The following is a 16,764-nucleotide window of genomic DNA, read 5'->3' on the forward strand; positions in this document are numbered from 1 at the left end:
GAGGCACAACAGTGATACATTACTGGACCCACAGAGGCCATGATGTTCACTTAAATTCAGTTTGTCTGCATGTTGGATTTTGAAAACAATAAAATAATTATTTTAAAATGAATCAAATATGGCTGCACGTTGACGTAGTGGCTAGCCAGTAGTCCTGGCTGGGTCCTTTCTGTGTGCATGGAGTTCGTATGTTTTCCTTCAGCATGAGTGGCCTCTTCGGCTCTCTCCCACAGTGCAAAAACATGCTTTATAGGTTGATTGGTGTCTCTAAATTTCCCCTTGGTGTGCATGAGTGTGTGGTCCTGCAACAGGCTGGTGACCTGTTCAGGATGTACCTCACTTTTGCACAACAGTTGCTGGGTTGGTTCCAGCAACCCCATGACCCCAAAAGGGAATAAAGTGGGTTCTAGAGATGCATCAAATACATTCATATTTACAAAAACAGAAATTTAAGATTTCTAATGTTTAATTATGAATTAGTATAGCATCGCAACAGAAAGAAAAATGAAGAGAAATCTGAAATGGGAACACAATTATAGCTTAAATGAAAAAAAGCACCAACCATTTGTTTCTTGCAATCCTGCTGTGTTTTCTCATCAAAAGTTTAATTTGATTATATTATTTGACAAATTATAGCCTTTTTATTTAGTGGACTAAGCATAGAGAACTTGGAGGAAACCTAAATCAACTGCATCAAGATGGTGTAGTAAAGTAAGGTTGTGAGGCTGCCCCTCCTAGCTCACAAAGTGAGAGTTGATGGGCTTTGTGGCAAAAGCATCAGAGGTTCATGTCTTCAGGACTGCAAATGAGCCTGGAAAATAACATTACCTGCTTGAAGTAATTGTTACTATGATTTTTGTGACCTCTTTTTTTATGTGTTTACATTTCTTATTATTGGACTAAACAGACTCATAAATTACATTTTGACCTTTTCTAAGCTCAGCAGCAACAACAACAAAGATCATTCATGACTTGAACAGGCAGAGAGCCAGGGGCCACAGTCAGTTTTAGTTAGTTGCCTTAGTCCACATTTGCTCAGGTTAGAAAAGAGTGAGTGTACAGCATTATAAAGATGTACATCCCATTGTTCAGTGTTCCTGTGCCCTGACCTCTTCATCCATCTTTATCTTGACTCTCAGATTAAACCAGTGCTAACATTCCTGAAAAATATGGCTTAAATGGACTGTTTCATACGAGAGGAGTCATCAGGAGGGCATTTCTACAGACTGTGAATTGCGGACTGAAACACAAAGTGACATAAGTACAGAGTACGAGGAAAAAGAAGTGGAAAGAGATGAAAGTGTGATAATAAATGAGAGGTAACAACATTGCTGGAGTGGCAGCAGCTGCTGCAGGAGGGTGAAGGAATCCAGACGGTTTGCTGTCAATTACAGTGCAGCATCTGGGGAGCACACGCCGCCTCATAAACAAAGTCCTCACAACAACGGCTGAGCAGACAGGATGTCAGTGAACAAAGAGCAAGTTGGCTCGAAGAGGAGAAAAAACAAACTGATTGTTATAAATTTAATTGAGGTTTTTCTGTTGAGGGGATGCAAATGAAATTCATATTCGTCACTGAGATTGAATGTAATAATCATGCTTGATGGAAGAAGTGATCTAAAATACATACTGTTTGTTATTTGCAGCATTGCAAAAACAGCATGTGTGTGTGTGAAGACGTTAATTGACTACAGGGGGAACCTGACCTTTAAAGTTTAAATGATGGAAGAGAAATTCAAAATCAAGGAGTATTAAAGGTCTGCAGTAATTAACTTTCTCTGTTCTACTTTCATGTTTTCAGAGAGCCGCCGAAGTCACTCGCCCTGATTGGACTAATCTTTTTGATGCATTAACCAGAGGAAGAGCAGGGTAAAAACAACCCGTACAAAAGCCTGGAGGGACCGAAAATGCCAATACCACACACACCTTGGCATGAAGGAAAAACTGTTTTATAACACAAACTTTACAACTGGGAAATGAGTTCTGGACCTGCTGCAACATTTAATGATTTCTAGCAGTTTCAAAACAAAGAGTGGGATGAAGCACAAGGGTTTCAAATAAAACAAACAATCCTTAAAAATCCTAAATGCCCTCAAAATTAGATCAAAGGGGACCAAATGTGTGTGCCAAGTGTTTGGTTTTAGTTCATTTTCATTCCTCACATCCATAAATGCATGATGGGAAAAAAAAGAAGAAAAAGTCTACAGCATCTGAGTTCCACTGTTGGCTTTGAACAGCAGCAGCTTCAGGCTCCTGTTTAACTTTCCACCCTCTATTCCTTCCAGGCACAACACTGCTCTCCACATCTCCTTCCTAAAACACAGTCATAAGAATAAAAATCCCAAAAGTGACAACAGCGTCAAAAAGTGTCCAGTTTTACTCCCGCTTCACTGATGTAAAATGTGGTGGAAGATTTGGAGACACAGTGTATGTGTAGCTGGAGGTTCTGCACTCAAAACCAAAAGCCTGAGATCATTTCTATAGCTGGTAAGTAATGGATCCCACTTGTGTGCACAGCTCCTATTTTGCTTGAGTCCAGCTACAGGTCATAGAGATACAAAGGGCTTTGGACCAGGGGTTTGCAACCTATAACATTAAAGGAGCCGTTTGGTCCAGTTTTTTCCTGACCAAAACCCAGTGAGAGCTGCAAAATCCCACTTAACTGTTTAAAAAAATATGAATCACTTATATTTTTGTGGCCATCAAGCCATTTGTTAGCATTTTTTGTCAAAGACAAAGAGCCACCATGTGGCTGCTTTGGACAAGCTAAACCAATCTTGCCTTTTTGTCTTTTTTACATTTTTAAATGTAAAACATTGCATTTGTGAAACACAAACAGTTACACTGGCTTAGCCAAAATGTGGCACCACCACCTAATGATATATCCCTTCTGTCTTGATACACAGGGAAGTAATCCGTTTTAACTTTAATAGCTTGTGTAAATAAATTAAAAGAGGAAACGTTCAGAAATGCTGGCAGTCTGCATTTTGAGCTCCCTAAACAGTGAAAACAAGGACATCTCTGCAAACCAACAGGAGGCTGGAGAATTGTTCAACATAAGCCCCATTCACCAAATGTCATGCTATGCAGCCATCAAAGACTTCACATATCACAGTCTTTACGGAATGAGATCCTCCTTAGCATCTCTGAAAAAAGCGAAAAGAGTTTTTCTCCACCCTGTTTGTTAGCTTGTGATCTCAAACCGATGCTTTTTCTTTTCTTTTATCACCAAAGGAGCCGCTCTATTCTAGTTTTGTTTGAGTAGACTCAAAAACGCAAACATGACAGGAAAGCACTCCTCCACATCCACCTGAGAAATCAGAACAAAAAAGGTCCAGATGGCTCGCTGACCGCTCCTCCCTTGCTTGTTTGAAGGTCACATGTTGTCTTTGGTTTGATTTCGCCGCCACTTTATGATTCATTTAAAATGAAACTGTCAAATTACACATAAATAAAACCTCCAGTCAAACCTAAAGAGGAATTCTCACAAGCCAACCTTATGCAGATTCATAACTGCACTGCCAAAAAGCTGGCAGGTCAGTTTGCCTGTTATTTGGAGCAGAGATGGATGCATTTGCGAATTAGACAGAAAGCAGTCTGTTTGGCTCATGCAAGCTGGGAGAACATCATCCGAGTCTCATAATCCCCCATCCTCCCTGAATATGGAGGAAGGGAGAAACTCAGAAGGGAAATATTTTTTCCAGAAGTCAACCATGACAATGAAAACTTAATTGTGGGAACTAGGAATGTGCAATTCTAACATGTGTCATACAATTTATTAAAAATTAAGGTTTTAAATGTAGATAGCAACCAGCTTCTTTGAATAATCAAGGTTTAATTTAATTAATTGAAATGATGTATTGCAGAAGGATGTTTAAGTCCTCACTTTTGGAGAACAATGACACAAAACTGTAAGTCATTTTCTTAGTCTCTTTTTTTAAATAAAGAAATTAACTTTTTTTTTCCTTCAGCAGCAATTCTTAGTTAATACCATATAATAAAAGTGCTTATTTTTTATCTACTATCTGAAACAATCAAATTCACTCCATCTTGAGGAAATTTTGTGGACAACAGCAAAAATAAGCTTATCAGTAAAGCTTTTTTTTTTTTTACTGGATTAATAACAGCAGATATCATTTACTATGACAGACTATTTCCTTTTGCCCATATTACCAAGAGCAATCAAATCTCTTTACAAATCCCGGGCAAACTTAACTCATTTTATCATGATGATGCATTCTCAAATATCCCTTCATATCAGCTTCATCCGCGGTTGTGCCTGAGCGCAGACCTGATTCGTCCTCTCTTCATCCCTCTAATCCCATGAATCAGGTTATGAAACATTGCCTCTTTGTCAGCCGCAGAGGCATCATGAAGCAGCTGCGTCAAAACATGGCCTCACATGTGGGGGCAGCTTGAAAAAACGCTTAAGTGATGGTGGTCTAGACTGGGGACACGGAAGGTTTCCCAGCAGGAGATCAACTGAAATTTAGCTTCATCTAGCTCTTTTTTTTCATAAAAAGTGGCCTCTTATGGCCAAATCGACCAATTAATTTGATCTCAAAGAACAAAAACGTGACAAACGTCGGTGCAGATGGTGCAAGGCTAATCAAAGAGAACTAACCTGGGAGATCAGAAAACGCTCCTCTCTCAATGATGTGCTTTCTGTACAAAGTCTTCAAAACCTTGGCACTGCCAAACCTCTTGAAGCGGCTCTTCACATTGTTATAATACCATTCCAGTGACTGTGTCCTATAAATCCTGCAGAGAAGACAGAAGGAAGAGCAGAAAACACAACCTTGAGTCAAAGGGAACAGATGGCAAGCAAACAGGCAGGAATTGGAGTTTATGGTAATTATCCAAAATCGTAACAGATTTCAAACCACAGACATTACATGCTCGCAGGGGGGCCTTTTATGAAGTCAAGTATTCATTTTAAGCATTTTAGAGGAACTTTTTGGGGTAATTTTATTTATTTGTTTTAATGTTTGTAAGGAATACTCTTTGAATGCAATAAGAGTTTTACGGTGGCCCTGAAGTGAAACTCACACAACAAATCACTCAGCCCAGGAAAACGGAATAGAGATCACAACGGCAATTAAAAAAGCAAAACAATGAAAAAAATTAAACAACATTGCATTTAAGAAATATTTTTTTTTTTAAATGAAGTAAAATAAAATGAAACATCTCAGAAGACTACGGAGCCCGTGTCCTGACATTAAGATATAAAAATATATCTTGTTCCCACAGATTAATATCTTGTTCCCACAAGTTATTATGTCGTTCGCACGAAATAACTATTGCGTTCCCACAAGATACTATTGCGTTCCCTCAAAATACTATTCCGTTCCCTCGAAATGATTAACTCGTGCGAACGCAATAATTATGTCGTTCGAACGCAATAATTAATCCGTTCAAACGCAGTAATTATTCATGTCATAAGTCATACACCGGGATATGCTCTCTGTACGCCGGCAAAACTAAGCCGCTTTCAGCGGTAACTTCCGTGTCTCTGTGACCCATATTCGTTCAAAAAAGGAATATGAAAAACAAAAATGATCACTTTATTACCGTCTCAATGAATATAAGAAAAATATCAAAAGATTTATGATAACTAGGCTGCTTTGTCATACGATAGCTCCTGCTAGGCTACTACTAGCTCCACCGCAGAGCTCTCTGATGTATGCCGGCATTTGGGCAACTGGCTGGTCGGTTGACAGACAGACAGCTGATATTGTAGTTTAGGGTCGAATAGGAATAATAATATTCAGGACTTGTCTTTTATTAACTTTAGCAGTCAGTTGCTTTACATTCGAAGGCTATAAGGATACATGCTAACTGACTAGCCGATCATTGATCCTGTTATTAATTTACGTCATAGATTTACAGCAGATACCTTCACATTTCTGTATGTGTGTGTCTCATTACATTGCATTGAAGACACGGAGGATGTTTAGAGAACAGATTCATTTATTTTAAAAAGCACAGAAGCATCCATCTATTCACGTTCACATCTGGTACGCCCTCCGGTCATCTTGGTGCAAAAGCCGCTTCCTGCCGCTACTTCCGTGTCTCTGTGAGCATTCAATAGGGGTAAAAATAAATAATAAATAGCAGTACATCAAGTTTCCCAGCATGCTTTGCAGCAAATCATTGGCCAATCACCGTGTCCCTGTGACCAAGGTTAAACAACAAGACCAATGATTGGCCGCTGTGCATGCTGGGAAACGTGACGTTGTGCTATTGTTGTTATGCTACGATCTAAAGGTAAGTGCTTTAGGCGATGCAGCCAGCTTAATATATTTTTCAGATTTTCATCGAGACAATAACAGATCGACCATTCTTTATTTTATTTTTACCCCTATTGAATGCTCACAGAGACACGGAAGTAGCGGCAGGAAGCGGCTTTTGCAGCAAGATGACGAGGGCGTACCAGATGTGAATGAACGTGAATACGATGGATGCTTTTGTGCTTTTTAAAATAAATAAATATGTTCTCTAAACATCCTCCATGTCTTCAATGCAATGTAATGAGACACACACATACAGAAATGTGAAGGTATCTGCTGTAAATCTATGACGTACATTAATAACAGGATATGATCGGCTAGTCAGTTAGCATGTAGCCTAATAGCCTTCTAATGTAAAGCGACTGACTGCTAAAGTTAATAAAAGACAAGTCCTGAATATTATTATTCCTATTCGACCCTAAACTACAATATCAGCTGTCTGTCTGTCAACCGACCAGCCAGTTGCCCAAATGCAGGCATACATCAAAGAGCTCTGCGGCGGAGCTAGGAGCTATCGTATGACAAAGCAGCCTAGTTATCATAAATCTTTTGATATTTTTCTTATATTCATTGAGACAGTAATAAAGTGATCATTTTTGTTTTTCATGCTCCTTTTTTGAACAAATTTGGGTCACAGAGACACGGAAGTTACCGCTGAAAGCGGCTTTTGCCGGCGTACAGAGAGCATATCTGCGTGAATGACGTGAATAATTATTGCGTTCGAACGGATTAATTATTGCGTTCGAACGACATAATTATTGCGTTCGCACGAGTTAATCATTTCGAGGGAACGGGATAGTATTTCGAGGGAACGCAATAGTATCTTGTGGGAACGGAATAGTATTTCGTGCGAACGAGATAATAATCTGTGGGAACAAGATATATTTTTATATCTTAATGTCAGGACACGGGCTCAGTAGAAGACAGAAAATTTTCCAGAAATAAACAAAACAAAACACAATAGGAAACCATTCATTCATTCATTCATTCATTCATTCATTCATTCATTCATTCATTCATTCATTCATTCATTCATTCATTCATTCATTCATTCATTCATTCATTCATCTTCTTCTTTGGAAAAAGGTGCATCATTGCATAGGCAGTGATAAATTCATAACTAATGGTGACGTAAGAACCTCAGAGATTTTCATACGTTTCATTTAATACAGGGTTGCTTAAAATGTTCCCAAATTTCATCTTAGTCTCTTGGTCTGCTTGTTTTTCCTTTGGCTTTTTGCAGCTTCTGTCCATTCCCATCATATGTTCCCATCGGATATTGATAAATCATCTAATAAAATGGTTACAGTAGAACAGGGGTGGGATTATATAAGTTCGCTTCCTTCCACTCCCTTTCAAGCAATACTTAATTTTATGTCTAATTATGCTAAGTTTGATTAGTTATTGTATGAATGTATAACTGATGATTGTATTGTTTGTGTATTATTCCTATTTGATTGCTTGAAATAAACCATTTCAAATCAAAAAAAATATAGACCAAACAGCACTTGCTACTCAAGAAACCAAAAAAAGGTATACATGCAGTTTTGCTTGTGTCCAAACATCAGTGATTCCAGCTCTCAATATTTAGAGAAATATACTTATGTTATGTTCATGCAGCAATCATTTCCACTGCTTACATTTTAAAAGAGTACATTATAAGTGATAGATTCATAAAATATGTGCACATTGATGCCTCTGCTGCAGAGGCAGGGTTGTGAAAGGAAGTGAGTGGAAGTAACCATGCTAATAAAGGAATCCTGAGTGGCCCTGAGGCTGAATGAGCTGCCACATTTATCCCTCCTCCCTCCTTCTTAACTTCCTTCCACTCTTTCCTTCCCCGGGATTTATTATCCTCTGCCTCTATCATCTGGGCTGCTCCATAGATTCAGCTCTCTAATTTGATGCCACGGGTCAACCCAGTCACTTTAATGTTTGTGGCCGAGCTCCAGTGTGGAGGACGGGCTGTCTTTATATTTCCATCTGAGCCTGAGGACGAAAAAAGGAATGAATCTGGAAGAGAGTTAAGAGGCTGAGGTGGCGTTGGACGGAAGTGAAATACAAATTACAGGGCTTTAAGACCATGATGGAGAAAATGAACCAACTTCAAAACAGACACGTAGAAAAATCAAAAAGATAACATTTCTGATTTTCAATTTTGAATAGTTTTCTATTATTTTAGTGAATAAGGTTTATTAAAAACTTGAAACATAGGATCTTTTTCTTTTTGCTTTATATAAAAAATGTCAAAACAACTGTCAGAAGTCAGAGCTCTGTCTCCTCCTCTGATCACCAGCAGGGACCGTCTGCAGATTTCTGAGGGCACTTCATCTCCCAGCAACCCCGGCGCACAGTTTCTAGAAGCCACATACCTGACTTTCATTTGCAATAACTCACAGTATACTTAAGCACTGTACTGAGCCTCACTCAGTGTGAAGGATTGTTTGTGCCACTCTGCCTGCATTACCAAGCGTTATATCTGTACCTGATCTTCTGATTTCCTGACCTTGTTTTGTCTGACACTGTTTGCCTGCCGCCTGGCCCGAATCTCGCCAACCTTCTGCAGTTGGAACCAGCCGTCTGCTTGTTCTGTGACAGCAACATCTAATTTTATTTGTTGATGGTTACACATGACAGGTTTGCAATATTTCTGTGACCATTAAAAGGGTTTTCTTTTTATCGATAAAGTGGTAACAACAATCTTATCCATGTTCCATGAGGCAGTTATCCTACCTGGGCAAAATTTAAACTGTATGTGGTCATCCTCAAATGCAGATTAGCTTCAATTCAGCTGTTAATCCAATGTCTGACCAGAAAAAAACTAAACAAAATACATAAATCAAGACAGGCATTTTCCTTTCATACCAGCAGGACAAACTTGAAAAAAAGTACACAGAAAAAAAGCTAAATCAATTTGGGACAGTGGGAGAGGTGCCTAAGTGAATGGAGTTTGACATCTCCTCCCTTGGGTGACCTGATCCAGAAAAGAACTGAAGAGGGGAGGAGAGTGAAGTGGATAAGCTGAGGCTTTCAAGCAAGAGCTTGTCTGTTCTATGAGCTTCTGCAAATACAGATTTCATAATGAGGCTGGGAGATGTCCCAATGCTTGGCTGCTGTATGAATAAGTGAGAGGAATTCCTGTGGATGGTCCCCTGACAGCAGCTTACCCTTCCTCTATCATCACTTCACTCAGCTCCTTGTGGAACCGCCGCCTCCCTGCTTGCCCGGTCCTCTTATCCAAGGCCGTGTTGCCCTCTTTACTTCACAGGACAAATTTGCAGATGTAAATGATGCCTAAATAAAATATATGGACCTATGTAAAGCAGTGCAATAAAAAGCACCTGATTTGTTAAGTTTCAAAGCCCTCCAGCAAAGAGAACTATTACCATAATTGACTTTTTCGGGCCTTTCTAATGAATTGGTTCAGCTTCTGTTGAAGCTTCTGCAGAGAGAAGAGAGTACAGAGAGAGGAAAGAAAGCTGTGGTGGTGGATAACAGGACATCAAACAAACTGTGTTCTCCACAGACAATGTTTGTGTGTAACTGGCTGATCTTGATAATGAAAGAAAATAATAAGCTGCTTTCAGCTGCAGGGTTACATCAAAGTGCCTGAAGATTGGGAGGCTCTTGAGCTGTGAGGTCTGACAGTATTTTATTGTTATTTTTTTTTACCCAATTCCAGTCATTACAACAACTTGGAACAAAGTAACGCATTTTTTTCAGAAATAGGAAAAGGAAATAAGAAGAAAAGAAGGGACTTTAACAATCATGTACAAAAACCTAAATAATTTCGAGCTTTATTGTGTTTAAAGTTTGTGAATGTTTTGTTTTATTCTATAAATTGGTAAAAAAAAAATTCTAATTGCCTGTCTTTAAAAAAAAACAAACGTTTTTTAGTACTTTAAGTTCATCTGGCCTAAACAGTGGGTACCTATTGTGAATTATGATCATTATATATCAAAATAATCTTTTCTATTCTAGATGTTTGACTTTTAGCGTTGTAAGATATCTTTAAACTGCAACTTCTGACCAAACAAGAATCTTTTTAGTGTTCTAAGACGCCTTTACCTATAGGAGTGAATCTGCCGCAAAATAGAAGGACAGAAAAGCAACACTTACATGAAGTGGGTGTTTACTGGCACTCTTGGAACATTAAATATGATTAAAAATGTACATATCTTTGCTGTAGCACAAAGCTGATGCTATGTCTCATATTCACTTAAAGAAACACATAAAAAAACTCACATGGTAATTTGGGATTTTTGTAGAGTATTTTTCTTAAAATCATCTTTGTTTTAGATAAAATACTGGTAAATTGCAAATTAAATCAGAACCCTAAAAGCAACCCTGTTACCCGTTCTATTATTCAGATTATGCTCTGTGTGTTTGCTAAGAACACACCAACAAACACAGTCCACATAACTGAAGAGATGCTGATGTTAACTAATTTATGCCACATCTGCAACTGAGGGAAAAAAATGACAGTACAGAGATGTAAATGGGGAAATATGCTTTAGGCAGCTTTTCAAATCAAACACCCCTAAAAAACTTTCAAATATGGTCATTAGCAGAGACGACTGGAGGGGAAGAAAAGAAGGATGTGGGCCAATGATTGTGACACATGCTGCCAACCAGGTCATAGACTGTCTGACCTGTCGCTCTGATTTAAAGAGTGTGTGGCCCTCGGAAAACAAAAACAATGCTCTTATCCAGCAGTCGTCGCATATTGGATGTTTCTAGACAGCAGCAAAAATATTGATTAACTGTCTTTGTCTTTGTGATGATGTGGAGAGCATTTTCCAAAAATAAGATCCCTTTGGTGTACACTTATCACAATTTCCGTGTTTCAAGGTAAGATTATTAGCCTACTTTATTGTTATTTGTTGCCATAAAGAGAATCTAAAAAATGTTCTGTGTTTCTCTCATGACCATGTTGTTCTTTTTCTCCCCCATTTTCTCCCCCATTATTGATTTGGTATGCTACTTTCAGAGGATATTCTGAGCACACGTTGGAAAAACCTCAAGTGTAACCTGCCGAGACCAGGATTAGCCAGCCGTGTGTTTGATAGGCAGAAGGGGAATTAGCAAAAAAAAATTGCAATTAGATTAAAATATTCAAAATAACATTTTTGGACTACTGCAAGAATGAATGTTGAAGTAACAGATCAACCTCTGAAGCATATTTTTGAGCTGTGGGAAGAAGCCAGAGTGCCCAGAGATAACCCATGCATCCATGGGGAGAACATTCAAATTCCACACAGAAGGGTCCCAACCAGGATTTGTATTTGGATTGTATTTCATATTGACAGTTGCTCACCTGTTTCCTAAAAAAGGTCAAATTTAACAGAACACCTCCAGGCAGCCATGAAGCCCTTCACTCTTCCGCCTCATCCTTTTATACAGTAGCTCTTCCTTTAAAGACCCACAGCTTTCATAGAACACCCTCACTTCCTTGTTTAATGACTGTCTGAATCTTTACAACCCGCCTCTCTTTAGACCTTCATCACCCGCTGTGTAACAGATGAATGTCTCTTCAGTCGGGACAGCTCGGAGCACAGCACTGAGGCAATTAGTTATCCTGGGACAAAGTGCTCACATGCTCAGTTCTGAGAGGAAGACTAAAGTGAATTACAAACTCCTAAGTCCCACCTAACTGAGGTGTGCATCCCTGCAACACTGGGCTTTTGGATTTTATCCTGCCCCTCACATTATGACAAATACTGACGTGATCAGTTATTAAAATTTTTTGAATGTCTGTAGAGACACTTGGGGTTTTGGTTAGAAAAGAAATTATCTTTTTTTTTTAGGGAAAAATTGAACAGAAACATTATTTGAGGTGAACTACGGAAGGTACTTTTTTTTATTTGCTACTGATTACAAGCACGTTTGCCCCCTACAGGAAGAGGTTTGGTGCAAATCTCTTGAATCTTACTCCTGTCTTTTTATTTCACAGTTCTTTTCTGATATTTAAAAGACTTGGTTTCATATAACTCCAGCTGGGCACAAACCACTATTTTTAATTTTTCCTCCATAATCAATTGTCCAAGGGTTGGGTCGTCCATATTTAGAATAAACGTTACATTGCTATCGAATTCAGTCTCTGATTGGACAAGTTTTCTAGCTAATTTGCAGAATGGCACTCAAACACAGGCTATTTCCCATTAAGCTCATTTAAATGGTGAAGGCAAACAAGTAAATCAAAGGCTTAACTGGTGAACTAATACAAAAAATCCACAAGTTTATCAGCTTTTCCTCTAAAACTCAATTAAATTTAATTAGGTCTTTAAAAAACAGCTTTCATGCAGAACATAAACTGTAATATATCAAAATATAAACAGAGATTCATAAAAGAAGACTCTGCATCATTCAGGCATCCATCTGGTCAGTAAGCGGAGCTACACTGTCCGAGCTCGGGTCAAGACTCTAACAGGTCTGTGAATGCATTCATGGAGCAAATCTTTTTAATGAGCTCATTCCAGCAGCTTTGGATAATAAGCACAACTCTAACTTACATCAGTGACAAATTCCATTTTATGAGAATGCAGCAGCCTGTACAAAATCTTTGAAAGAAACAAGTCAAACCACAATTCTCATGTGTTTTCAAAGAAAAACCTGAGTAATGCCATTATTAATCTACTTTGCTGCAGGTCTTTTAGATGTACAACGAATTCCTCTAAAAAGTTTGTTTGGCATGAAAAATGAAAAAGCTGTGATTCTGCTGGAGGCTTGGTAATCTACTCCAGCAAATCACGTGCAGTCCCAAGTGAAAACGTCAACAGCGACAGACAAAAACAACAGGCTCAGAGGAGTAATGACTTCGAACTTTAGCAAAAATGTCATCTTAAAGATGTTCAATGGGGCAAAAAAGTATATAGTCACCACCAATTGTGCAAGTTCTCCCACTTAAAAAGTTTATTTGTAAGTTATGGTGGAAAATAAATATTTGGTCAATAACAAAAGTTCAACTCAGTTCTTTGTCATATACCCTTTGTTGGCAATGACAGCTGTCAATCGTTTTCTGCAAGTCTTCACAAGGTTTTTACAAACTGTTGCTGGTATTTTGGCCCATTCCTCCATGCAGATCTCCTCTAGAGCAGTGATGTTTTGGGGCTGTTGCCAGGCAACACAGACTTTCAACTCCCTCGAAAGATTTTCACTGAGGTTGAGATCCATAGAACGGCTGGGCCACCCCATGACCTTGAAATGCTTTTTCTGAAGCCAGTCCCTCGTTACCCAGGCAGTGTATTTGGGATTGTTGTCATGCTGAAAGACCCAGCCCCGTTTCCTCTTCAATGCCCTTGATATTCACATCAAATTTGCCACTAAATATAAACAAACACATTTATATGCACTGTAGCGCATATTAGCTGGAGAACCTACAGACTCAAATTTGGCCCTCGTCTTTGTTTTTTGTTTGTTAAGTTAAAAGAAATTATTGTATGTAGTTTTCCTTCTATTTTTTATTTTTATGTTTTTCATTTTTCGGCTGTTGTTAATTACTACTTACCAAAAAAAACAGCAAAACCCAAATTTGTTAAATCAAATTGTTGTTAAATCAACTTTAAAAACCCTAAAGACAATTGCCTTTGTGTTCTCCACGGTTAAATAACTCAATTCATGAAATTCTGAATAAACAAAAAATAAATCAAGCTTTTTGTGAGAATTGGGCCCTTCCTGCTGTCAATCACACCAGGTTCAGGTTGATAATCATCCGCAGCTGTTTTCATTTTAGGCAATTTCCGTCAGTGCATTTAAGTGTCTGTCCTTTAGGTTATCTGATTAGTCACTTTTTTCTTTGTTTCAAGGTTTTGTTATGTGCTGTATTTATTTCTGAAACATTTGAGTTTCCACTAGTGATGGAGAAACCAAAGCTTTCTGAACCACAAAACCAAAAGGAATCAAATCGTATTGAAATGGTTCAGAGTTGTGAAGCTCCTGATGCACTGAAACTAGTGACATATATTGACCAAACTACAAAATTGCTTCAGGATGGAACAAAAAAGAATAGTGTGACATGAAAGAGTGAGGTGTGTTAAGTCAAATTCAAACCAAAACAAATTTCTGGAAAAGAAACCTTGCTGGTATAAAAAAAACAAACAATTTCATTAAAAATAACTAAACTTAAAATGTGAGAAACATAACCATATTCACATTAGAACAAAAGGATGTTACAGCACATTTAAAATGAACATAATGAAAGCCAGACTTCTAAATAGGCTACGCTTATCTAGTAAACAGCTGTATATTATTGTCAGAGGAAACTTAGCAGGACTGTGACTGAGTGGACAAACAAATTCTAAGTTGAACAAAAAGATTGATTAAAAACCAAAAAAACCTTAATAAGAAAAGTAGCGATCCAACCGAAACAGAAAACCCAATCAGTGAAGTAATCAAGGATTTGAGAAAATGAGCTAAGAGCACCAAAACAATTCCCTCTGTTAACAGTAAATAAAATGTGGCCTCATTTTTTCAGTGCACTAGGGTCAGTTTAGAATGCAGATTGGTTAGCAATGTATTAAAACTTATTTAAGCACTTATGCATTTCTCATATGGTTTTAGGGCACCCCAAAAGGCCTGTGTGCATTGCTGTTTGCCACCACATTTAGGGCAGGGGTCTGCAACCTTCAACACTTGAAGAGCCATTTGCATTGATTTCTCACGGACCACAATCCAGAAGGAGCCATCAAGTCGTACTTAACCCCTTAGTAAAGAAAATACACTCATCTATTTTGTATGTTATTGTCACTATTATGATAAGATTTAAATCAATCAACGTTTTTCTTTTTGGATCAATGAAACATGAACCTTTTTTTTCAAATAAGTTTTCCAAACTTATGGCTGGTTGTTTTTAGAAGTACAAAACACTTGGCGAAAAAGTTAAAAATGCAAAAGGTGACATTATTAATATGGTGACATATAAGGTGACATTATTTTCCAGATGACTGCAGGAGCAAGAGCTTTGGGTTTTGTACCTCGCCGGAGTGACAATCAGGAAATGAAATCCACAAAAGTAAAAAAGGGTTTTGACATAACACAATGAGAACACATAAAACAGGACAGTATAGCTAACTGGAGAGAAAACATATTTACGAGACACACGCTTGATGAACCCCCAAGAGGCTATTAGAGCGGGGGGGGGCTGCCTGACATCTGCAGCATAAAATATCCAAACTAAAAAAACAACAACATTAGGGAACAATGGAGCAGAATATAATGGATGGAAATACAAAGAAACGAAGAAAGATAAGCATGGTGAGCATGTCAAGAGAGAAGGTCAGTGTGCTTATTGGTGTCATGGATGCCAGGCATTGTGGGCTATTTTTAGAAGCCCTTTTCGAAGCACATTTCACCCTATAAAAACCATATGAAATGGATGTTTAAAGGAAAAGAGAAAAAAGAAAAGTGCATGAATGTGTGTTCGTGATATGCAAGGAAAGCATGATTTCTTCTAACTGAGGAAGAACACTGCATTCGGAAAAAGGTCATGGGCTCAGATCCAGATGTTCCAGCCTGATATTTAAGGCAGACAAAAGAATTGTGTTATGAAGGTTAGCGGTTTCAAAAACTGTCTACAGCACATTTTTAAAAAATTTTTATAGTTCAAATGAATTTGTATCAATAGAATACATTTTCACAGTTTAAATTTTGGCACAGAGTCAGCGTTCTTGCCCCACACTGAGGAAGCTCTGATTCAAACCCCGGCTGGGCTCTTCTGTGAGGAGTTTTCATGTTCTCTCCATGCATGTGTGGGTTTTTCTCTGACTTCCTCCCACAGTTCCAAAAACATGCTTCATAGGTTAATTGGTATCTCTGAGTCCCCCTATTTGTGCATGAGTGGTTGTGTTGCCCTCCGACAGACTAGCAACCTGTTTAAGGTGTACCCCGCCTTTACTCGGCAGTATCCGGATTGGCTCCAGCAACCCTGTGACCTCAAAAGGGATCCTGCGAGTTCAGAAGATAGATGGATGGATAGATGTTAAAGTCCTTCTACCAACAGTTTGATGCCACACTGCAAAAAAAGCTTTAGTTTTTAAAATGTACACATATTGTAATTGTCAATAAGTTGTGCAACCCTGGAGTGTTTCAAGCTTTTAAACAAAATCCTTGTGTCACATTCCCATTGTATCTGATAATTTTTGATGTGTTTTTTTGTTGATGTTTTCTTCTTTTTTTGTGGGCAACACACTGCTGTTTCAGTGTAAAAAAAAGCAGAGCACACAAAAAAGTCAGCCAATAAACCAATAATTGAGTGATCATGTTACACTCCCACCAATTGGGAAACTAATGACTGAAATACATCACACACAGACAAAGGCTGGGGAATTAACTTCCATCAGACTTTTTCCACTACAAAAAACAAACAACTGCGGAAAACGAATTACGAAAATAATGAAAATAATGGATGAAGATAGAACAAAAATCTTATGTTGGCACAAATGAAACAAAATAAAAACTTAAAAATTTCATTGCCGAA

General features: G+C 38.2%; 1 protein-coding gene across 3 annotated transcripts in view; it reads right to left on the minus strand.

The window, feature by feature from the left end:
* myrip (myosin VIIA and Rab interacting protein) overlaps window positions 1–16,764 on the minus strand; it is a 112,365-nt gene that overhangs the window by 24,056 nt on the left and 71,545 nt on the right. For all 3 annotated transcript variants that reach the window (XM_011488854.3, XM_011488853.3, XM_011488855.3), the window contains exon 4: window positions 4,625–4,761. In XM_011488854.3, coding sequence (XP_011487156.2) covers window positions 4,625–4,761 — 137 coding nt within the window. The remainder of the gene's footprint in view (window positions 1–4,624; window positions 4,762–16,764) is intronic.

The sequence above is a fragment of the Oryzias latipes genome, chromosome 20 (assembly GCF_002234675.1).
Source record: "Oryzias latipes chromosome 20, ASM223467v1".
NCBI lineage: Eukaryota > Metazoa > Chordata > Actinopteri > Beloniformes > Adrianichthyidae > Oryzias > Oryzias latipes.